The 23,443-nt window shown below is 43.0% G+C and overlaps 2 protein-coding genes across 2 annotated transcripts; both read right to left on the minus strand.

The window, feature by feature from the left end:
- Positions 1-1,748: 1,748 nt before the first annotated feature.
- On the minus strand, positions 1,749-9,664 carry LOC142959863 (uncharacterized). The gene is made up of 10 exons (XM_076101354.1): positions 9,560-9,664; positions 8,109-8,170; positions 7,315-8,016; positions 6,318-6,956; positions 3,541-3,647; positions 3,150-3,261; positions 2,934-3,006; positions 2,695-2,766; positions 2,426-2,578; positions 1,749-2,282 (listed from the first exon to the last, which is right to left on the minus strand). The coding sequence occupies exons 2-9, from the start codon at positions 8,147-8,149 to the stop codon at positions 2,435-2,437; spliced, it is 1,890 nt and encodes a 629-aa protein (XP_075957469.1). The 5' UTR covers positions 8,150-8,170; positions 9,560-9,664; the 3' UTR covers positions 1,749-2,282; positions 2,426-2,434.
- A 2,397-nt stretch (positions 9,665-12,061) lies between these two features.
- map7d2a (MAP7 domain containing 2a) lies at positions 12,062-23,027 on the minus strand. Its single transcript, XM_076101473.1, has 18 exons — positions 23,016-23,027; positions 22,135-22,213; positions 20,178-20,270; positions 19,661-19,735; positions 19,474-19,551; positions 18,669-18,832; positions 18,378-18,474; positions 17,635-17,724; positions 15,796-15,902; positions 15,560-15,675; positions 15,037-15,419; positions 14,788-14,929; positions 14,507-14,687; positions 14,271-14,375; positions 14,083-14,133; positions 13,834-13,870; positions 12,442-13,075; positions 12,062-12,320 (listed from the first exon to the last, which is right to left on the minus strand). The coding sequence occupies exons 1-18, from the start codon at positions 23,025-23,027 to the stop codon at positions 12,062-12,064; spliced, it is 2,703 nt and encodes a 900-aa protein (XP_075957588.1).
- Positions 23,028-23,443: the final 416 nt, after the last annotated feature.

The raw sequence follows: 23,443 nt of genomic DNA on the forward strand, positions 1-23,443 counted from the left end.
TCTCAAGGACAGGTGGGACACAAACACACCAGACCACACACTTCCTTACAGTGAGCCAAGCTATGATAGTAGTGTGTATGGATAATCTAACAATTATATTATTAAAAGGTGTATACTTGCCAGAGTCTGAAGCTCTGACTGTAACCTCTCATCTGCAACATGAGCTACCTGCTCATTGAGCTTCTCCGCGAGCGACACAACTGAATTAAACTCTTCAGGGTCTTTGAGAGAAACGGAGAATGAATGTTAAAGCACACCTCGTAGAAGCTAGAACGTATTTAAATCACTGTGGAGAATATCGGCCATTTTCACAGCAGTAAACCTACATCTTTGTGATTCCAAGGCCTGCATTAACATGCAGCATTCAAGCATGGTAGTGTTTCAAAGTATGGTGCAACAGATAGTTGGAACAAGAATAGTTGCGAGGCTTACCAGGAATGAGGGCTGAGCTATAGCTGCCCATCGTGACAGAGGGGAACACAAGTGTAGAGAGTGAAAGACAGAAAAACCTGCAGAGTCTTTAAGTCTACATCTATAAATAAAAAGATTGGAGCAAGTCAGAGGAGCAGAAATCAACAGACGCTTAGTCTCACATCATGCTACACCTTTAAATCAATTAGAAAAATAAATATGCCAATACAGATATGACATGTGCTCTTCAGTTCGTACATTATCCTCAGATTCTAAGTGCTGGAAACCACGTGTGGGTGGTAGACTAGAGGCAGCTGTTTCTCTCATGCCACAGCAGAGAAAACAAATGTGCAACACATGCTGGGACCAATGCAAAGAAAAAGAGCACAGTCACAGATTATATACAGTACAATCTTTAGTTAACAAATAACCAGATTATTGTCAGTTACAGTCAAGGATCTGGGGCACACGCTCACCTTGTTTGGCCGGCGACACCGGTGAGATACAGCAGCATCTGTGGTAACGCGACACCGTCCATTGTAACACACTGTGGTCAGCAGGGTATGTTGTGATGAGGAGGGGTAGCCTGCCGTCAGGGCTAAGTTTAGCTCCACTCTGCTCCCAAATATCACTGGGGCAGAGCAGAGAGGGCGTCACAGGCTGAAGGGCAAGGGGTGTGTTTAAAGGGACGAACCAGAGCACAGTTACACAAGCAGTGACGTTTAAATCGGGAACAAACCGAAAGCAGAAAGGGTGAAGATTTGCTTTTATTGTGAAATCTCAGTATGTGTTTTGAAAGGCTTTCCTCAGCTCTTCATAAAGAGCACTAAGAGGAACACCCCACTGTTAAGCATGCAACGATTAAATGATTGTCAATTATTAAACACAAACTATTTTGACAGTCGGTTAAGCATTTTGAGTTTTCAAATTTTCTGATTCCAGCTTCCTAAATGTGAATGTTTCTTTACTCCTCTATGACAGTAAAGTGAATATCTTTGAGTTGTGGAAGGAGGACCCGCATGTCATCGGGGTTATCTTAGCTTAGACTCAAGATTTGACAGAAAGTGAGAGTTAGAAAAATTGCATTATGAGAAATGCAGGATCCAGCGAGCTAAAAACTAAAAGTTGGGATCTCTGCTTCAATTTTGACCAGTCGTGTTCAGGTCAGTTTCTCTTAAAGTTAGGGAATAAAGCCGTCAGTTATTTCCAAAAAATAGAATATAAATGAATTGCCATAGTTAAGATTTTACAGCTTTGATTCTTAAAAACAGTATTATTTCATTTCTCTTTTGTCAAAATCTACTAAGTGAAAAAAAAAAATGACAATCTCAAAAAGAGCGTGTTAAATTTGGTTTTATTTCAAGTAACAATAAACTGAACATGTGATTATACAAGTAGTAGCTAAGTGTCATTGGACAAGCTGCTGAGTCTAATCAACACACCCATCAAACAAACAGGACATTTCATGAGATTAGTCTTTACAAACAGTACGGGTGACATTCTACAATAACCGTTTCTTGGACTCCACAGACCTGAAATCGATTCCTGCTGGTAGACAAAAAAAGAAAAAAAGCTAAAACTATCTCAGTAAAACAAAGACTGCCAAGACCACAGGCGGCACTCCTAAATAATTACACTCAAGAACAAAGAAAGAGCAGAACAATAGAACGCAATGGCATAAGTCACAAATACCCAAAAACAAAAATACTGCGATACCTTAAAGATGCAAATTAAACATTTGTACCAGAGAACAAATGTTAGCGACAACACTTCCACAATATACAGGCAGGTGGGGATTTCAAATGAAAGAGGTTTGTGCAGTCCACCCAGCAGAGAAGAGATAGATGATGAAGATGTATCCCGTCTGCAGACTGTGGGAAGAAGAAGAATCAAATTATAGATCGCTTTGTTGTGATAAATCCAGATTTCCAAATGACAACAGACCTACTTATGGCCTGAAGGTGGACAACTATCCACTGTTCACAGTAAACGGCCTCACGTGATGGAAACTCACCAGAGGTCATCACCAGCGCTGCTGGTTGGGCCCTCTGTTGTATGGCGCTCGCTGCTGACGCTGCACTCTCATGCTGCGGTATTTGGACATGATGCAGTGACTCTTTCTGAACACTGGCCTCTGATTTGGGAAGGGACGCGTCACTAAGCTCTCCTTATTAAAAAAAAACACAAGAGATTTAAATATTAGTCATTCAGAAAAGCAGAGTCCATAAGCCATTTCACATTTCCAAAAAAGAACGGAGTGATCTCCGAGGAGGGCATGCGTACCATGAGAGGTCTTCTAATATTTCCAGACAGTTCAGGGCCCGTCTTCCTGGGACCACCGGGGAACCGTGGTCTCTGTAAAACAAAATGATACAGTATGTATTTAGCTCTCAACTCACTCACTTTCTTTTAGTCATATTTGCTTTTGCAAAACACTTGAATATAATGAAACATTTCAAAAGTGTGACAGAGATCACAGAGCGGCACAAGCTCTGCACAGACGTATGCAACAGTTGTTTCACCTGCATGGGTCCTTGTCCTGGTCTCCTGAAGGGCCTCCCGGGTCTGTAGCTGTCCTGCATCGTATTAAAAGGCCTGCGAAGACGTAAAAGGAACATCAGAAACAGGACACAGGAGCTGCATAAAGCTTGCATTTCACCCACTGGAAACGCTGCACTTCTTAATAAATGATAAACTTGTTTCAAACACGGAGACAACACTGACTGTATGAAACGTACCTGAACACCCTCTTGTCCATGTAGCCCTGTCTGCGGTCTTCAGGCGACGATCTGGAATCGTTAGTCTTTGAGAGTCGGCTGTTCGTTGTGCCCTCTTGATCTGAACTGCGGTCTACAAGAAGAAAAAGAGAGAGACAAAATAAATAAACTTAATCAACAGACATTTTTTTCATTATGTCTTTATACTATCGTTTATTGTTTTGCACCAATCACCAAATGAATCATTCTATGTGCAAACAAACAGCAATAAACCGTTTATGATTCAGATAATAAACCTGTATCTAAACCTACAGAATAAAGAATATATGGAAAGGAAAGTGATATGAATCATGATATCAAAACAATGTCACAAACACAGGCCTCTGGTCACACGAGGACAGAAACAACTCACCGTTCTTTGGGCTGCGATCCTTCGTCGGCGAGTCGTCCTTAGAGATCGGCCCGGGAGGCCAGTGGGACAGAACAACGAGGTCACGTTTCTCTATGGGAGAAGAAGACCTGAGGAGAGATTAGCGAGGGACGCGTTAACGACATCAGCATTCCTTTTACCGGTATCACGTGACGCCTATGTCAGCGTATGAACATCTTAAATGGTGGCCTGGATACATTAACATCAAAACACTCAAAGTTATCACAGAGGTATAAAAGAGAACGGATTGCAAGTAAAAACATAAAATCAGCTTAATTCTTAGAAGCAGTTTAAACCAGTAATGAACAGCACTGTTTTGCAGGCAGAGAAATGATCATAAAGCCACGCATCACATGGGTACTTACAAAAACCATGGAATGTCCATGCTTCTTTACTCCTATTTTTGTACCCTGAATCAATCTGAGCCCTCTTCATTTACTCAGTGATCGTTAGAGCGGGCTTCTAGATATCGGTCTACATCACCATATCTTCTATCCTCACTCTCTCAGGAGCACAGGAGGACAACGCTTTGTTTTCACGGTCGGACCGACACTTTGTTTTTCTGAACTTTCTCATCGGGTCGCTCCTAGTTCGTTGAGTTGTCTTCGACCTTTTGTCATCCAAAGGGTTTCACGTGATTGGAGTCGCTCCGAAGTGAATTGCTGTACATTTCCAGGCGGGTGCTCGTATCGGATTAACAGCGTCTTTGTTGTAGTCGTGCGCCGGTTTTAAGAGATGATCCGGTGTTCGTCTGCCTGTGAACGAGTCCAGGTTTCAAGGCAACTGACCACAGGCTTCGTAGTGCCCACAAGTGAGACTTCTAGTCCTTAATATCTCCTATTCATCTTACGTTTGGGGGGCATGATTTAGGAAAAGGCAGGGATTTAATTAAAGGTGACCATCTGATTGGTTCTGTTGTAAAATCACAGCCAAGGAGCCAGCGCTGTCCTCTCCATGTTGTAGTTTCAGGTTACAGCGGCGTTAAGAGCAGAGAATTGAATGAGAACATCTTTTGTCCATCATCAATGTCTTCGCAGGTTGACATGTGAAGGTTTGGGTGAGAGACTTTGTAAAGTGGCTACTGAATACTCAGGCTGATGGTGTGCACCTCTGAACATTACATTTAGGTCACGTCAGATTAGATTTAGGAACTGACGACGGCACATGCCGACCTGTGGGTCCAGACCCAATGCAGTAAGAACCCGGCAGCACCAAACTGGTCTTGCTTCCGTCCATGTCGTATCAAGTTGGGATTCTTTCATCTCGTTCTCGTCTACTTTAAATCTCTCGGGTCTGTCTTGTCATTTTTTTAAGAGCTTGATATGGTCTTTTGTTCTCAGCTGCTTCATGAGATCTTCTTTCAGCCATTTAAATTTGTCACATCAAGGCCTGTTTCACTGCAGGCGTTGTTGATATTATTACAATAGAAGTGGCCAAATAACTGCTTTATGGTCGCAGGTTTGACTTGGGACAGGTGCGTTTCATCAAAATTCTCCAGCTCTGACACGGTTGTCTGAATGTGTCCTTGAAGTTCTCACGAGTGCAGAGAAGCAAAAAAAAGCTCCAGTACTTGGCTGCACAGTATGAAGTCGTAGTTATGCTCCTCTTCGTTCTGCCGAATGGGAATTTTGGACGTACACATGGATTCAAACGTCAGGTGGTACAGAAATGTGTCTTCTATTCTTTTTTTTGTCACACAAAAATTTGGCATTACTCAAGAGCCTAGGGTTCATGTGTGCACGTAGGTGCACGTTTAATTAATGTGCGAGGATAAAAAATCCTGAATATGGTGATTAATGTGCTGTATTAATCAAAAAAGATCAATTGTTTGCCAACGTATTTGTCTTGGCTTTAGAATGTTTGTTTTTGTAACTTTTTTTAAGTCTATTACAAAATTACGTTTCATTTTTGGTAACTTCATGTGCATAGACAATGGTTATGGAGTTATGGATCACTTAATTTATCAGTAAAAATGAATGCAGGTGCACGTTGTCATCTAACTCTGATGGTGGCTAGTTTCCTTCAATAGAAATCTCTCTTTGTTGGCTTTTGTCGTCTTCTTTGTCATCAACGATCACGTCATCCATCTTGATATTGTAATTATACAAATCCCACGATCAAACACGCCATTTACTTGTAACTTTGCGGCCTCGTGTTTTAGTTAGTGCAGTTAGTTATGTATCTCTTTTTCCGTGGTCCACGATTGGCTGACATGTTGCCAATGGTTTTAAAGGGGCAGCGCGACAATTTCGCCGTAATCGGTTTAAACGGAGTCCTTTTCGTGTCTTCGTTTTCCACACACAGACTGTTTTACACTACGCGTTGCACCTTCAGCTCCAATGTGTTCTCTAACGAGGAGGAATGAGTCTTCACCACATACCGAAGAGCACTTCTTTCAAGCTTAATGCCGACAAACTGAGGAATCCTTCAACAGCACAGATCAACTATTTCTCCACACTCGTCATCGAGGGTATTAAACATTTGTCGGGTTTTAAACACGTTGACTTTATCGCCCTCTCTCTCTCTTCAGCCCGCTTCTGAGGAAGGTATTTTGTAACATCGGGCAGCGCGCAGACAGGGAGGCATTTGAAAACCTTTTTGCAGTTTCTCATCAACTGAATCAGTGTTGCACATATAGCTCATCCCGATATCTCCATTCTCCACAGCTGGCACCCCCTTCACATAGAGACATTCTTTCTTGACTTCCTAATCATCATCATCAAGCCCCTGCGAACAGTGCTAGAAGGAAAATACCATACCTGTGTGTGTTCAGGGACCGGCGAGACTCCACCTGTTCTTTGCCTGAATCAGAGTCTCTCGAGGACTTGCTGGCATTGCTTTCTTCTCGGGGGGGTGACTGCTGTGGTTTGCCTCTCCTCGGCTCCACTTTTTTCAGGGGACCTGCATTTGCCTGGAAGCGTCTCTTCCGGACGGCAAGAACAGAGCCAGCATTTTCCCGTGCGGCGGGGTCGTCCAGGCGGGGCCTGGGTCTCACGGATGTTGGTATTCTGAGCCTCATGAGGGACTCCGCTTGGACTTGTCTGTCCTTAACCGGGTAACTTCTATCCCTAAGAGACACATGTTTACCACCGAACGGCCTGGGAATACCGAGCAGCTGAGGCCTCTCTCTTCGCGGTTGTTTCTGATTGCCGTGCTCCAGTGCCGGGTCTGGCGAGGGCATGCTGATGTCCGATATCCTCCTCTTGCGGGGTCCCGCCACTTGCCTCTCCTGAGGGTTCCTGTGGTAGGAGGACGATGGTGACGGACCCCCTTTCCACGAGGGGGCTCTGAAGGGGGGCGGGTGAGGGACATCCTGTGCCCTCTCTCTACTGTGGGATCTGCTGCCCTGCCTCTCCACCGGACCACGCTGCCGCCTGGAGTCTTGCTCAGATGACCACCTGCACATCCATCAAACAATAGAGAAATCATTACAACGATAGATCCATTGCCATGTTTAGTGGGAGGCGGAACTTTTAAAAAAAACTTTTATCTTAATGCAGCCCCTTCATAATGCCATGACAGAATGAAACAGGTAGGAGAAGTAAATTTTCAAAGAGCATTTACGATGCAACACTCCTCTCAATGCCAGGTGAAACCACATTTACATCAGACCCCCATTAATCCCCTCTAATAACTACGAGTTGGGGTAGAGTAGAGGTAATCATTACGACCCCAGTGACTGGGAGGACTGGGCCAGCTTCAGGCCTCCTCTTTTAATAATTTTACCCAGCTGGGGTTGCTGCTTCACTCCTGTACCTCTCTGGACATGAGCCTCTGCCATGCATCTCTCTGGGGTTCCTCTGTGAACCAGAGGGCCCGTGTTCTCCATTGTGTGGATGAGAGAACGCTCCGGCCTCGTTCCAGCGCTTCATGCCGTGACCTGAGTGCTCATAGGGCCTTTCTCTGGGACTGTAATTCCCACGAGGGTCTCGACTCCGCTGCTCCTGATGCTGAAAACCGGGCTGCCTTTTGGAGCCCCTGAAGGAGCCCCTGAAAGACCCCCGGTATGCTGGTGCCGAGCCGGGCCTCCTGTCAGCTGGGTGGTTGCGAAAATGTCTCGGGGAGGGCGACCTGTGACCTGAGGGGTGGCCGTGGAGAGGCGGGCCCCTTTGACTCTGGGATCCTTGTGCAGGGCTGCGAGAGGATGAGTGGTGCTGGACATGAGGGGAGCGATTCTGCCTGAATGGAGAAGGCCTCCTCTGGCTGTGGTGGGGTTCCATTTTGGGAGGGTACGTTTGAAAGGAATCCTGATTCTGGGACCGCCAGTGATTGAAACGTGGCTCCCTTTGTTCTCCCATCAGGGGGGCTCTTTTGACTACTGGGGGACGTCCTCTGCCTCTGGAATCTCTCCAGTGAAAAGGGGCCTTTGCTGGGTAGCTCTGGACATCTCTTCGATTTTTGGAGTGAGGGTTGAAATTCCCGTCATTAGGTCCAATGCCGTGACCCTCTCCGTAAGGTCTGATAGGACACACGAAAAACAAACACTTTTAGTTCACGACACATTGTATAAAGATTTACCAATCATGAACATAATACCAAAGGGGCATTACCTGGGCTTCAAACGAGGTGGTCCAAAATGTGGTCGAACCATCTTGGGAAGTGAGTGAATAATCTATGAAGAAAAAAGAAAACATATTGAGTCTTGGCAGCCTTAAGTAGAAAGAATGCTAGATTCCAAAAAACAATCTTTGAGCCAACCTGACTCCATCGTCTGAAGCTTAGTCAGTTATGTAGGTCTGTTTCTTTTACTCACCATTTATTTATTGTTCTCTTTATCTCATTCATATTTTAGACAAGCTGGGTCATCAGTTAAAGTTACTATAACATAATGAATATTAAACAGCAATCCAGTGCTTGTAAACTGCAGTCAAATAACAAAAATTACATTGTACTTTGGAAATGATCAATATTCACAAGTACATGCGGTTTGAAATTGATGGTATGAAACAAGCAAAACCACTTATATCATTTAAATTACTATTCAAATGTTAAAATGCTAGTTTAGAACTTATCACAATGTATATAACTTACATCAAATTCAACTTTTTATATTATAAAATGTGTGTATTAATAGTAGTCAAGCTACATTAAAAATTGTAAATCAAACCATCACAAAAAAAATAGTTGAAAGTGCATTTTCCTTCAACCGTTTTAAAATATCTAAAGACAACCCACAGCAATATGTAATCTATCAGTCGGAGACAAAGGTCCATTCACTTAACTAACCTAATCAGTACAGCCACAGATAAACAGAGACGACTCATTGCAATAGACTCCTAAATACTTTGTATTGACAATATGTAAACGCCACGATGCAACTACAGTGGGCCTGAAATCCACAGAAGAGAACTAAATAAAATACACGAAAACATATTTCTACATGCTCATATTTGTGTCCTCGATACTAAAATGTAAATCAGACTGACCCACTGTTTACTCTAGATCGTTATCAGACGCAAGATCTTAGTGGACAACGTACAACACCATTTTAACGTAAACAAAAGATGAAAAGTCAAAGTAAGCCCAGTAACCAAAATGGACGTAAAGGTAGCTTCGAGCTGGTTTAGCTTGAATGTGTCCCTATGGCCGCAGTGGGTTCAGTTTCAGCACTTGATCTCTAAATCCTGGTGAGGGATCTGGGCAAGCTCGTGCTTCCAGCTCAGAAAATAACACGACACAGTCACTGTTTTCTTCACGTGGGTGACAAACAAGCCCTTGGCTGCAGTAGTGGGTATAACAGTGACGTTAGTAAAGTAACGTTAGCTCAATCTGTCGGTCTTGTTTAGATTTAGCGACTAAAAAATAAACGCAGGTCGAGCTAACCAGCTAGCTAGCTAGCTAGCCTGTGTGCGTTCCGCTAATTAGCTCCCAAACTCTACTGAGCTCTACGTCACGTCGCGAGACACTCGAACATCTCAGAGACAAGTCGGACAACAGAAATCCCCAAACGTTACTTTGTATATCACTACGTGAAATTTCGATCATTTCGTTCACTACTTACCAAAAGACAAATCGTCGACTCGATGAAAGCTACGTGCGACTGCAACGCAGTTGAGCTGCTCTTCGGAGTGGCAGCTGAGCTACCTCGCCCCTCATCAACACAGCGTTCACGTGCGTCAGCCAGACTGTAGCGCCACCTACCGGCTCGGAGTGTGTACTACACTGTCTACACACTTTCAGGAACGTTTTTTAATCTCATAATATTCAGTTTCTGTTGGGTGTTGAGGATGTATCTTATTAAATTGTATCTACCCCATTTATATCAGCAAGGGCAGACTGTAGTTTAGACACATCTCTTATTGAAACAACACCTCCCCTACAACCGTTGAACAAAAACGTAATGAGGATATGCTGCAGGATTTATTGCAGGGCTGTTGTGTCAGACAGCTTTGGTTTTAGCTTGTTGTGTTTAAGGACAACAACAATACATCTGTTGGTGTGATTTCTCTGAAGTCTTCCATCTCTTCACTTCATGTTTCTGTGCCCGATGCCATTAACGTCTCCCCTTTTTAATTGCTTAATAACACAAACACACATTAACACACAAACAAAAACACAGAAGTCCCAATTTCACATTTTATTGTTTCGGATAACATTGTTATGACCATGCTAACTATGCACAAAGTCTAATTACATAATTTAAAGAGTTAAGCTGACTGTGAAAGACTGTTCTGAAATATGGGCGTGAGCAAACTTGAATACTTTTTGAAGTGGTTGTATATACTGTAACATTTGTATATACTGTAACATTTATTTATTTTCAAATGAGTCCCCTTTAAAAAAAAAAAAGCATAACTTAAGTCAATGTGAAACAGCAGTGTTTGAATATGCAAATAAACAGCCAATCCTCCCTTTCAAATATTGTATGCAACATATATATAACGTAATTTAATTTAAGAAGATTAAATCGCCTGTTTTTCCAGATGATGTATTGTCTGAGGAACACAAATCTAAATGCCCCTTTATAATGACATAATAATGTGTATACGCTATTGGTATAATTGTTTTCTGCAGCATGGCACAGGTTAATTAAGCGTTTCCAACCAGGGTTCAAGTACAGGTTGCACACAACAATCCCAGTAGCTTAAACAGAAAAGATACACAGTCAGAAGACTGTAAAATGGTTTGCACAAAAAAAAACAGTAACTAATCGGTCCCTCACAAGGCATTTCTACTGTAATCACATGTAGTTAAAGGAGCCGGCTGGATAATTCCTACACAGGACCACACAGATGATGGAGGGGAAAAAACTTTAACAGCATCTTTATAGCTACAGGGCACGCTTACAAGTTGATTGTTAGGCAAACATTCCTGCCACAGAGCACTTCAGTCTTACACATCAACCGCCAGATATCTATTGATTGGAATCTATGTACTTTACTGTATGTCTAATAGATTAATGTATCCATAAGCGCTGTGCCTTGGAAACCCTTTACATAGCAAGGCACACCTACAGAAAACTTTTTAAATGACATGAAGCTGCTCAGCTGTCACTATTTTCATCGCTGGAAATCCATGGAATCACTGACGTTAAATACGTTTTTATGAATGCAATTACTGTACATTCACAATAGAGTCCAAGTGTTCACTCTAGTCTGCAGCAAATATGTAGTATAGGTATGTGCCATCATTTGTGTTGATGCCTGATTTCCTCAATGTTCGAATATTCAAGTCGACAGCTTTGGAATAATCCTCCTCACTTACGTGCAGTTAGAAAAGTCCCAGTTAAAGATTAAAAAAAGGATAAATCATCTCATAACAATCCCGCGGTCAGACCTTGCTGGGTTAGGAAGAGTAAAGGAGTCCTGCTGGAGTCTAGTTAGCCAGATAAATCCTTTAAATTCCAGCCAAATCAATCATCAACACATGCACGAACAACATAACCTTGGAGAGACATTTTGGAAGTATTAAAAATGAGGCTAACAGGAAAATGAAATAGTCATGCCTTTCCCAGCAACATTGCATTCGATTTAAAGGCTTAAAGAGGGCACGTGGAAAGTTAGAGGTATAAACACTGTCATCAATGCTCTGAGCTTTGGTACTCCTGTACTGAGACTGAAGACCCAGTGAGGAATCTGTGCAGAGAACATTAGAGATTCTTACCATACATTAGCAATAGTGTGTTTTTCCTAAATATCTATAATATTTAAAACCCTGTCTTTTTTCATAATTATTTCACAAGTCCAGACACAGCTTCTCTCCCTGACCCTCTGTCACATGTGCTCATCCAGCAAACGCACTATTAAACAAAATCTTTCACACATACTTTCAAATTGTCAGTTGCTACGTGATTAGAATATAGAATATTTGTTTTCTTTATATTGCATGTCATTGTTTACAGTTTATTTTAAGTCAATGTCTATGGCTCTATTCCCATAAATGTAGTGACACACACTCAAAATGTGACGTCCCGTGAGTGAAATTGTGTGACAGAGAGAGTAGGAAAATGAGAGAGAGAGAGAGAGAGAGAGAGAGAGAGAAACAGAGAGAGATTATTAACGGACTACTGGATGCTAAGTTTATTTGAGGACGGAGACGACATCCCAATGAGCTTTGAGTCCGCCATGGGACTAACAACACCCTCAATCAGGTTCTTGTTGCAGTCGCCGACGTTGCCTTCAGAGGACATTTTGGGATAGGTGACGCTGCCTGTCAGGTCGATCAGGTCTTCGAGAGCCCGGGTGTTGCTCATGCTGCTGTGCTGGATTTCGTTGACTGGCGAGAACTTTGGGATTGAAATCAGTTCCTCCTTTGAAACAGGGCTGGAATATCATAATAAAGAAAGCAATTACATATAATATTTGTGTCCTCGAAGACCACGTATGTCATTTGGTCAGTACCTCTTTAATAATAATATTAATACAGGGTTCCCTGATGTCTCACCTCACCTCCATGGACTGCACCTCATCACATGACCCCATACTCTTCACACCTAGGGGCTCCAGCTTGATGATTGGTGGTGATAGGTGTCCCAGCGACAGGGTCCCCACAGAGGGTCTGATGACTTCCCCTCTTTTAGCAGCTGTTGACACATGCAGGCTTTGCTGTTTGCTTACCTCAGCAGTTAGATGGCTTCTCTTCAAGGCACTTCCTTCACTCTTCACCGCTCCATTCATCATACCGCTCTCCCTTTGGTTGACTTTAGCATCTGCTGTCGTCTTTTTATTAGTTTGGTCTGCGGCTCTAACATGTGCTCTGTGCTGCTTGTTTACATTCATTTCCACCACTCTCTCCTGCTGCTTGAGAACACAGGCTTTGGCCTCTCTGTTCAGTTGGCTGCTGTGCTCTTCACTGGTTTGTTTGGTGTCCGGTCTCTTGTCAGGAACACTGTGTGTTGGTGTCACTTGATGGGTGTTGTTTTTAACTTGCAAACTCTTCTGATTGTCCATCTGTGCTGCTGCTTCTCTCTTCCCCAGGACACTTTCCTTCGTGCTGACCTGCTCTTTAACCTGAAACTCAACCTTTTTGATCGTTTGCTCATTCACCTGAGCGTTAGTTTGAACAGTCTTTACTTCACCTGCGGAGAATGAAAAACATCACAGTGGGCTTCACTTTATTTGGACTGTCCATTTAACATCAACTGGATTTAATTTGAGTCTATTCCCGCTAGCAGTCATATTGGATGCCCCATATTAATAGAATAATTACTGGACAAGTTCATGCTAAATATTGACTTTGGCTCATTTGTCAAACCCAAATCAGTTGAGATTTAACACAGGACACTCCAAATAAAGCGTGAGGCTCACATTTCGCAGAGCAGTCCCTGAAGGAATCTTCCAAGGACGTTTTCAAGAGCGGCTAATTTTACAGTCAGCTCCCAGGACACTGCTCGACTTTAAAAGGTGCCCTGTCAGCACCAAGAGGAAAGTCCTTGGCTGCTGCTCCATATTATACAAAATAGTGTATATCCTCCACCAGATGGTTTTAAATGAATGGCCCAAAGAACAAACAAGTTGCTTGGTTGATGTAGACAAGGGTCATAGCTGTTCATCCTTCTGCCAATGCATTAGAATTATTGCATAACAAGAAAATAACAAGAATGCTGGAAAAAAAATATTGGCGTGTGTCCATAAGCCAAGATTTCACACAAGCCAAGTCATACAAATGTACATTACTGCAGTGCATGCTCTAAATAAGCCAATTAATGAATCCCATCATAACCTATACATGCCCTGTTTGCATTTTTACAGCTGCAAGGCATACAGAGCGGGGTAGAGAAAGCAGGGGCAGCAAGCAAACGTAAGTATTGGCAGGGTGACTGAGTAACATACTAACCTGGTGGTGAGACAGGCTTCGTCTCCACCTGCTCCTCCTTCTGATTCAATGCAGAACAGAGACGATCAAGTCAATGTTTGTGGTAATCAGGACACAAAACCAAAGTATCACCAACAAAATAATTTAATAAAGATGATAACAACAGAAAGTCAGAGTCTTAATAAATGAAAGTTGAAAAATCACATGATCAGCAGGTGCTTAAAGGCAGCCGGACTACTGTACGAGAACAGGGGGCGTCTCTCACAGTACCTTCAAGTCAGCTTCACCCTTCCTAGTTCTCTTCATGATCTCCTCGATTCTCTGCAAAAAAATGCATTAACAATCAATCACTGTGTGAACTTTCCAGAATTCAGAGTTTAAAATAGTTCAAGTGCAACATGCAGTCAACATGCAATGAGTGCTGTGACTGTCCTCAGGATGTTTCTGTTTAAAATGACCTTTTTTCTCAGTTGCCTCTCCTCCTCTTCCTGTTGCGCCTGCAGTTCTCTGTCTTGCCGCTGTCGCTCTGCGTCCTCCTGAGCTTGGACTTGGGCTTTTTCTTTCTGTTAAGACAGAGCACAATTTACACGACGTGCCAAAGATTATCCTGAAATTCACATAGAAACTACCAAAAATCTAAATCCAATCAATACAGTGACAGGGCAAAAAACAACTGCCTCTTATCATCTCTCACCTCTTTGTCCATCTGGCTCTGGAGCTCCTTCTCCTGCTCCTCCTTCTTTCGTTTGTCCTCTTCTTGTTTCAGCTTGTTAAGATCTTCCTCATGTTTCTCCTTTTCCTTCAGTTGTTGAGTCTTTGCCTCCTGCTGTTGCCGCTCCTGTGCGAGTTGCTTCTTCAGCTGCTCTTCCCTGTATCTGATGGTACATACATACACTTATTGAAAACATTCAAAGATTTAAATCCCACAGACAAATCATTGCAGCCTCTTACTCATAATTTCGTCAATGAACTCACCGTTCCTCTTCCTCCCGCTTTTTCTCTTCCAGTTCTTTCTGAGCTCGCGCTTGACGCCTTCGCTCTGCCAGCAGCCTGGTAGCCTCCTCTGCATTTGTCATGCCAGCTGCCACTTTCCCCGTGGACGCACATGGTGCTGATTCTGTCAAACACACAGAAAAGACTGGGGTAAGATCATCCAAGTGTGCTTCAAAATCTTAATGCAGTATAAGGTTACAAATACTCTGCTGTCACTTGAATGAAGTCCACCTTTTTTCTTGTCACCATCCTGAGCGTTGCTTTGCATCTTCTTCTCTGAGAAATCCACATTGGGAGACATGTGGTCCTTTCTGTCAGGGGACTGGTTTTTTTCAGATGTGTCAGCTCTGAGATGCTTATCCAAGGTTTCTCCTTGAGATGGTCTGGATTTAGTGATTTCAGCGTTGACCACATTTTTCACATCTTGTGAAGATGGATTCGTGCTCTTGATGTCGGTATTCTTTCTCGCCACTTTGGATTGTTCTCCGTGTCTCTCCAGCGTCTTGTCTTCTGGTTTCTTATCATCCGGTGACAGGTTTGAACGTTGTCTTGTAGGAGAGTAATGGTACTGATGTGCATTGCTCGGAGAATGGGAACGCATTTTAGATGCCAGCCTGCACACAGATAGATTTTTGGCTTAAGAATGAAGTGTTTCATGACAGGAGAGATACGTTAAAATAATGCTGTGTGAACAAGGTAATGCTCCCTGCTGACAGCAGCGTTTGCCCGCCTTTTACCAAACAAATAATCTTACTTTGAGGTAGTAGGGGAAGCCAAGTGCCTGGTGACATTCGCAGGGGATTCGGATCTTCTCAAAGGGGATCCACAACCTGGAGATGCAGTTCTTCTCTCTCTGCGCAGCCGCTCTTTCTGTAAGCAGTGTTAGAGGGATTTAATACATTTTGCAGCTCGTATTCATTAGTGTTTGATTCTTACAAATGTTGGCATACATACATTATGCCAAGGTAGAGCACATGTATGAGGTCTGACCTTGGGGGTATTGGGAGTGGACTGAGAGCCTCCTTGAAGTCCAGCTCTGTTGTGATCTGCGGGGTTCAGGGAGCCGCGGAAAGGTGACCTGTGAGGGCTGCAGGGCGCTACATGACGACAAACACCATTCTTATCAAATCTCAAAGTGACAGAGGGGTGCTAATACAGTAGCCGGGGGGAGGGCTTGACTGGGCAGTGTGTGCTGCACCCAGCCGAAGCTTACAGACTCATGTTTTGCAGCCAAAGTCAGTTGGCAGGTCTGTTGCAAGTCAGAAGGTATAAATGTATATGGGATACAGGCATCCATGGTCCACTGAGTGATACGTTTTATCTTCTGTGGTTGAAGTTGTGCTAATCAGCTTTTTGGGTAGAAAACCTGCAAACTTAAAGCTCAAATCTAGAAAATATTTCTAAGAGGAACGTTGTCCAGGTCAACGCCCAGTCAGCACCTCTGTCCTGGAGGGACACAGTTTTGATCTGATTCCGGCAAAAAAGAGGACATTGATTTCCCAGAATTGGATTAGAACTGACTGAGGGTCTGCTATTGAACACGTCTTTGTCCTTTAACTGCCAGTCTGTTCAAACGATGCAGCCAACCATCAGACATAATGGGGTGTGTTAATGCCACTGCTATCTTTCGGAATTAATCCTGAGTCTGTATGCTACTATGCAGTGTCATGCAAGCACACACATCTCTCTTTGCCACACCCAAAACAATGACAGCAAATGAAAAACCACACACACACAGACCTTTTTTCAACTCACAATCACAAAAGCAAAGGCCCTACGCACAGAACGAAGATCTTATTGCCATCTCTTGTAACTTCTCATCCATCTGTCACCATCTGTAAAGAGTAATCTCCAAAGACTACAGCCCTCTCAGTGAGATGGCTGTATCTGTGTCTGTTTTATGTCGATTCTAGGTCATGTGCAATTAATCCCCCAAACCGTCTGCTCCAGGGACCCGGAGTCATCACCACTCAGCTGCTTTCATTTTGAAAGATATGTTACCAAAAATGAAACAAATACTTCTGACTCATCTACAAGCTGAAAATAATACTTCTAGTGTTTAGGATCATTGAGATTTTCAAGTCATTCTGATCTGTTGTCCTTTAGCCTGTTTGTAATTTGTGAGAGGTTACTAATCTGGGGAAACTAATCCGCAGTTTGACTTCTAGGGAAATTTGAAAGAGAGTCATGTATACTGAACATGTGTTCTTACTTAAGCAAACATACAGGAAAGCCAGGCTGAAGGGGACAAATTAACGGAGCAAAACATGTTACTGCTGAAAAGATTCAGCCGATGCTGTTGCATTTTCTTATTGTCCTCTTTTTCCTGCATGCTGGTCCGCTTGCAGACATAATGCAGAGTTTTCCTCTCAAGAGAGGGAAGAATAAAAGTCCCTCGAGAACATTAGGAAGATGGAAATGTTTCCGCTTGTTTTTGCCTGAATATGAGGTTACATTATAGTTTGGATATGTGCCAGTAAATGCTCCTGCACCGATAACATGTGCCTGTTAATTTGCATCCCTGAAGCCTGTCTCCACAGTGTTGCTATTCCATTTTGTGACAGTGGCTCAAAATAAAGCCACTGCAACAGAGCACAAACACAGCAAACATACCAGAGCCTAAGCCTGCAGAAGTACTTTATATCTCACTTGCACAGAGGCTCAACAACAGGGCAGCTTAACATGCATGCATCACAGGAAGAACATGTTTGCCTTTGGTCTAAGTTTCAGCTTGCCAAAAGGCAGACAAACACAAACATGGTAACTGTTGGTTGAACAGGAGGGGTGATATATTTGGGAGGGTCAGGGGGGGGGGGGGCTTAACTTTACCAGATTCGCTGACAGCAGGAAGGGGGGAGGCAATGCCATGGGAAAAGGCGGAGGCAGCAGAGAAAGGGAGTGGGGCATTCTCACTGTCACCTATAGGCAGCGGGCGGAGCAGAGCAGAGCAGACAGAGCGTTATGAACAGTTTATCTGGGCAATTCCTCATCCAGCTGTCAAGACCTGGATGGGAGTTAACATACCAGCAGGGATGGTGTGATGTAATGCCTTATGTTGGTCTAATTTAAAGCTACGTTGAGTAGGCTTTGAAAATCTCCAACTGTGGTGACTCCCCAGCGGCTATCGTAAATGTCACTGTGGCAGACAGTCATGCGCACAGATAATTTCAGTGTTGTTTTCCCACCTCCATTATGTCAATCATCCACCACAGTTTAAAAGGTGTGATTTAGTGCTACATGGACACCAGTGCAGATATGTAACGCCATCCCGTCTCTGTGGGAATCCAGGAACACATTTCTTCTCATGCATACTTCAGCAGCCAGGCTATCAGCAATGATCGGGCCATGAGAAAGGCTCTCCTTTACACACACACACGGACAAACCTATAGCATACATACACACACGCATACTGTGTCATGGTGTCTCACAGAAATACAGCAAAATGCAATCCCTCTGGAAAAAACTGTTCTCCCATATCCTGCTGCTTATCAGTTTCAGGTCATTCAGGTCTTGCATCCATGCCTCTTGTATCCCAAACCACCTCTGTTTGCAGCTGTAAGCTCTTTTGTACCTGCTCCTGCTGGGCAGCCTCTGCTCCAGCGTTTGGTCCTCTGCTCCAGCTGAAGGCTGCGCTCCAGAGAGCGTTTCATCAGGGCCTCCAGTCGCTCCTGAACGCAACACAGCTTATTTGGAACACTGTCACCTCACTATTTTGTTTTTTTGTCATTTCTACACACTGCCAGGGATGAGGCACATGAACAATCTTTCTATGTATCTTTCACACACACACAATCACAAATGAGATAGGCAATAGTGTATACTTAGATTAGAATTCATTATGATTTTTGTTAAGTCAGCTGACCCTGTCCTCCTCGAGCTGCTGCCTCCTCTTCTCCTCCACTGCAGCTCTGCGGAGCTCCTCTTTCTGCCTCTGCTCGTCCAGCCGCCTCCAGCGTTCCTCCACTGTGCGTTCGTACTGCAGCCGAGCTCTGCGCTCCTTCTCCCTGATCAGCCCGTCCCTGGCCACTGAAAGAGACACGATAAATTGTGCTCCAGGTTTCATGGACAAAAATCTGAATTAATGGTCCCGTGTGGTTGCCGGTGGCTTTTTACTATTTGGCTGGTCGTGTAGAGTTCAGAATATATACCACGGAAGAAATAAAAGATGTTTTACTATTTTGCAACAAGAATTTTATCAATTTTGATCTCTCTCTTCAAAATTCATTTTAAGTGTATTTTTTATGTAACTAAACACTCAGAAAATCTTTCAGTATTATCTGAACTTCTATGTGTGTTGTGAGTTTGTATCTGTCAATACACACGCGAGACTATCATGTAGATAGAAACCCTTGTCATCATGAGGCAACTGCTGGGACTGCATGATTACATGACCTACTTTGGTGGACTTTCCTATGTTACTGTCCCATTGTCTCAAGTGACATAGCTCATCATATCAAAAAGCCAGTGAACTCAACTTCTACTGGCTAGAAAAGTCCTTCCATAACCAATTAAACTGTGGAGAAAAAAATGTCACGACAAAAAACGTTGCAGGGAAAACTGCACTGAAAAGATAATCCCAGCAGGAACAGGAATTTAAAGGCATTTCAGATTTTCTCAGTTCAAACAAATCAGCCTGTTTATTTGCACAAGAAAAGGACATAACCTACCCAGGCTTTTCTCCCGCTCCTCACGTCTCTCTTTGGCTAATCGCATCCTGTCGTCTGTCTTCATATAACCCTCCACAACTGAAAGATGAATAATGATGTCAGAGAACAACAAAAGAAAAAACATGGAAAGGAGAAAGAGAGAAAAGCAATTTAATGGAAGCAAAAGATAGAGACTTACTTTGTTTACCTGCATGGTTGTTATTGATGTGTGAAGGCAACGCATGTCCATTTATTTGTGGCTTCTTCTCTGTGTTAGATGGAGCTGGGATCACCATGACAGAAGGAGAGAGAGCACAGTCAGCCTGGTCTAAAGAGGAATGACATCAGCACCAGAGTACTGACCTGCAGTGCTGTTTTGATACCAGAAGAGGGAAACATTTTGTCATCTCTGTGTGGGGCTGCTCTATGTTAAATGCATTGTGTTGCAAAAAGCCTGAGAAGCCCTATGCCAAGGGCAAACTGCAGCAATATGCAGGAGAGGGGAGGAAGCTGTCCTTGATGTGATAGTCACTCCACAGATGCTGAATGCCTCTTTCGGTTAATGTTGCTTGATAACAGAGCAGTCCTGATTGTTGTATAGGCCTACAGAGTCATATAATGGTGTAATAATCCAAATAACTGCGTAGTCAGTCATTTTCATCCAGATGAAAGCAGTTGGAAGGAAAGAGCACATCGTGTGACAAAAGCTGGAGAGGATTACTCACTAGTTTTTCCAGTTCGGGCTGGAGAGCTGTGACCGTTTGTCGGAGATCTCTTGTCAGGAAGTAGAGTGATGGACGGTGGTGCCATCTTTTCACCTAACACACAAAATAAACAGAAGAATACAAGGAGCATTGATCGAAACAGCAAGCTGCTATTCTCACATCAATATCACAATGGTTGTAAATGGTTGAACATAGAAGATGAAGGAAACCAGAGTGAGATCACAGGATAAAAGTATTAGACACATCTATTATGTAATATGGTGATTAAGAGTTGATAACAGTCTCCAAATAATGACATCCAAATCTTGGACGTGCCACTAAATTGCCACGTGAACTACAGAAATAAAAAGACGTTTAAAACGCAGTGAATCAATATGTGACTGCCATAGTAACTGCCTCACTTAATCAAGTGAATTTCTCTCTTTTCAGTCAGGGCTTTTATTGTGTATACTAAAACCGAGTAGACAACACCGAGGCCCTCTTAAAGGACCAATGTGTAGGATTTAGTGGCATGTAGTGGTGAGGCTGCAGAATGCAACCAACTGAACCTCTCCTCTCACATCTCCCTTTGTAAGCATGTCGGAGAACTTTGGTGGCCTTCAGGTAACGTAAAAAACACAAAAGACTCTCCCAAGAGCCAGTGTTTGGTTTGTCCGTTCTGGGCTACTATAGAAACATGACGGTGCAACATGGCGGACTCCATGAAGATGACCCGCTCCCATATGTAGAAACGAAGGCTCATTCTAAGCTAACAAAAACACAATTCTTAGTTTCAGGTGATTATACACCAATGAAAACAGTTATGTTGTATTTTATTTCTGCTAATAAATTCCTCTAAATCCTACACACTGGCCTTTTCAATGTGGTTTAGCTGATGTCAGACAGGAGAGCTGTTTTTTTCACTTGACCTAAACTTTTATGTTCTACTGACTTAACTTAACATATTCATCATGCTTAACTTGTAACATTTATCATTTTCCATGATGACATGTTATTGATTTCTACAGTACTAACAGTGTGACAGTGGTCGCTATATAGCTTTTATTATGAGGGGAATATCCCTCATACTCTGTTATGTATTTATTTTATAGAGCTGTCCAGACACTATTCTGTAACATTAACTCTGTTATTGTAAAAATTCAAGCTGTAAAAACAAAATAGTGTGCACAGGATGCTTCCATAGACAAAAAGTGAAACATTGATGATTTTGTTCTTGAAGAGTTCCAACATAAAATGTCTCTTCACCTAGTACTTTCTCAATGAAGCAGCTAATGTGACAGAGGAAAGTCTTTTCTCCTGTCTGGATAGAGTTACTCATAATTGTGTCAAATTTGATTATCAATCTGCAGGGAGATTTTCCTTCTTTCAGAGCATAGAGGGTAAATGCAATTTGAGACCCAGTCCTTCAACCCACAAAGTCATCCCAAAATGATTTGATGCTCAAACAAAATACACAGTATAATCCATGTGTCTGTCTTAGGAAACAACCCAGCCGTCCTCTCTCTACCCATTTGAACCCTTTTATCCAATTGAGTTGCGTCATCACCAAAAAACGGCTACACACATAGCCTGATTTTGCTTGAAAGTGACTTAAATCTGTAATGATGATAAATTGTGAAACTATGGCAGAGGACAGAATCACACAAAAGATGCACCCCAGTTCTGTTTTGCTCACTTTCACTCGTGATAAAAAAACGCCTGGGGTTTTGCGTTTATTCTAAAGGAAATTAAAAAGTGCACATTTTAGACCTGCTTCCATTGAAAACAATCTGATCAGAGCCTCAGAGAATAAACAAAACAGTGGTGCCGGATCATGACCGCACAGCCTGCATCATGCACAAAAGCAGTGGATTTGTCAATTGCGTCATTCATGAGTCTGCTCTAAATCGAGGAGCAAACACAACAGATCCCGACAGCGCGATGATACCAAACCTAACAAACGTTACATCAAGCTCACCTGCTATTTCACTGGATGATGTGGCTGTTTTCGCCATAGCAGCTGTCACAGGAACAATACACTCGAATGAATGGACGTGCTGTCACCCAAAACAGTCCGCAGTGATGTCAATGCAGCACAGGTTAACGTTGCCCTCCGCGGCAGCAGCAATACGCACAGCCACAGCGGGAAGAAACAGCCACACACCATTCAACTGGTCTGAAGGTCATTGTGCAGGCTGGAGATGACGGGCAGGACACGAGAGTATTATGTGTGTGAATGGAGGAGAGAGATGCAGGGGCTGGAGCGGAGACGATGATGCGCACACAATCGAGTGTACCGACCGACCGACCACACTGTGCGTCGCAGCGTATAAACCCGCCCTGATACACAAGCCATCAGCAATTCACCGGTGGATGTGGGGGGGGGGGGACTTCCTCTGTGCGCGCAGCTCAAACCAAATTTAGCTGCTTTAATGCAACAACAGGCAGATGGACAACACGCAGAAACACTGCGTGCTCGCCTATATGTCGAGTTTGCACTCTGTAGCTACATTAATGCAACAATTAACTGTTTCCTAACTTGATTTTATCATAACACACAAGAAGTTAACCACAGATTACCTTGAAAGTAGATTGAAGTCTCGATTAGTCCCCCTCACTATTAAATCTCACTTGAAGATATTTGAAAAAAATACTGTAAATAATAATAATAATTATTATTATTAATTGTTATTATTATCATTATTGTTGTTGCTGTTGTTGTTATTAGTAGCAGTACAGTTGCATTTGCTGTTTGCATTTTTTAAAAGATCAATCTGGGAGAGCCATGAATAAAAAAAGGCTCATTGATCGAACAAATATTGACGGCTACGGGTTAGTGGTGCACACACAGGTCTGTACACCATGCACCATTCTGCTATCACAGCTTTGTGAACCATCCAGCATTTATGTATTCACCTGTTTGAATAGTAGCTTTGATAGTATCTGACCATGATAAAAGCCTTTGCAGTCGTCACAGTTGGTTCAGGGCCTTGGGGCAGAAATGAGCTGCGGGCCCCCAAATGCTCCCCATTCTTCCAACTCTCTGCACTGAGTGAAGGTAATATTGTCTTTAAGTGCCCATCAACTAAAGTGCACTGCAGACTACACATGTCAGCATTATTTTGTCTGTAGTCCAAAAAACAACTTGTATTCCTTCTGTTGAAGTACATCCCAGGTTTACTGTGAGTCAGATAATACATGAATTTAAGAATATGTACTAATATGAGGTTAAGCTTTAAAAAGGAATTTGACAGGACAATAAAGCAGCTGTGACCTGAAGGCTCTTG

Source organism: Anarhichas minor, unplaced genomic scaffold (assembly GCF_050575085.1).
Source record: "Anarhichas minor isolate MPS153535 unplaced genomic scaffold, ASM5057508v1 ptg000027l, whole genome shotgun sequence".
NCBI classification, from domain to species: domain Eukaryota; kingdom Metazoa; phylum Chordata; class Actinopteri; order Perciformes; family Anarhichadidae; genus Anarhichas; species Anarhichas minor.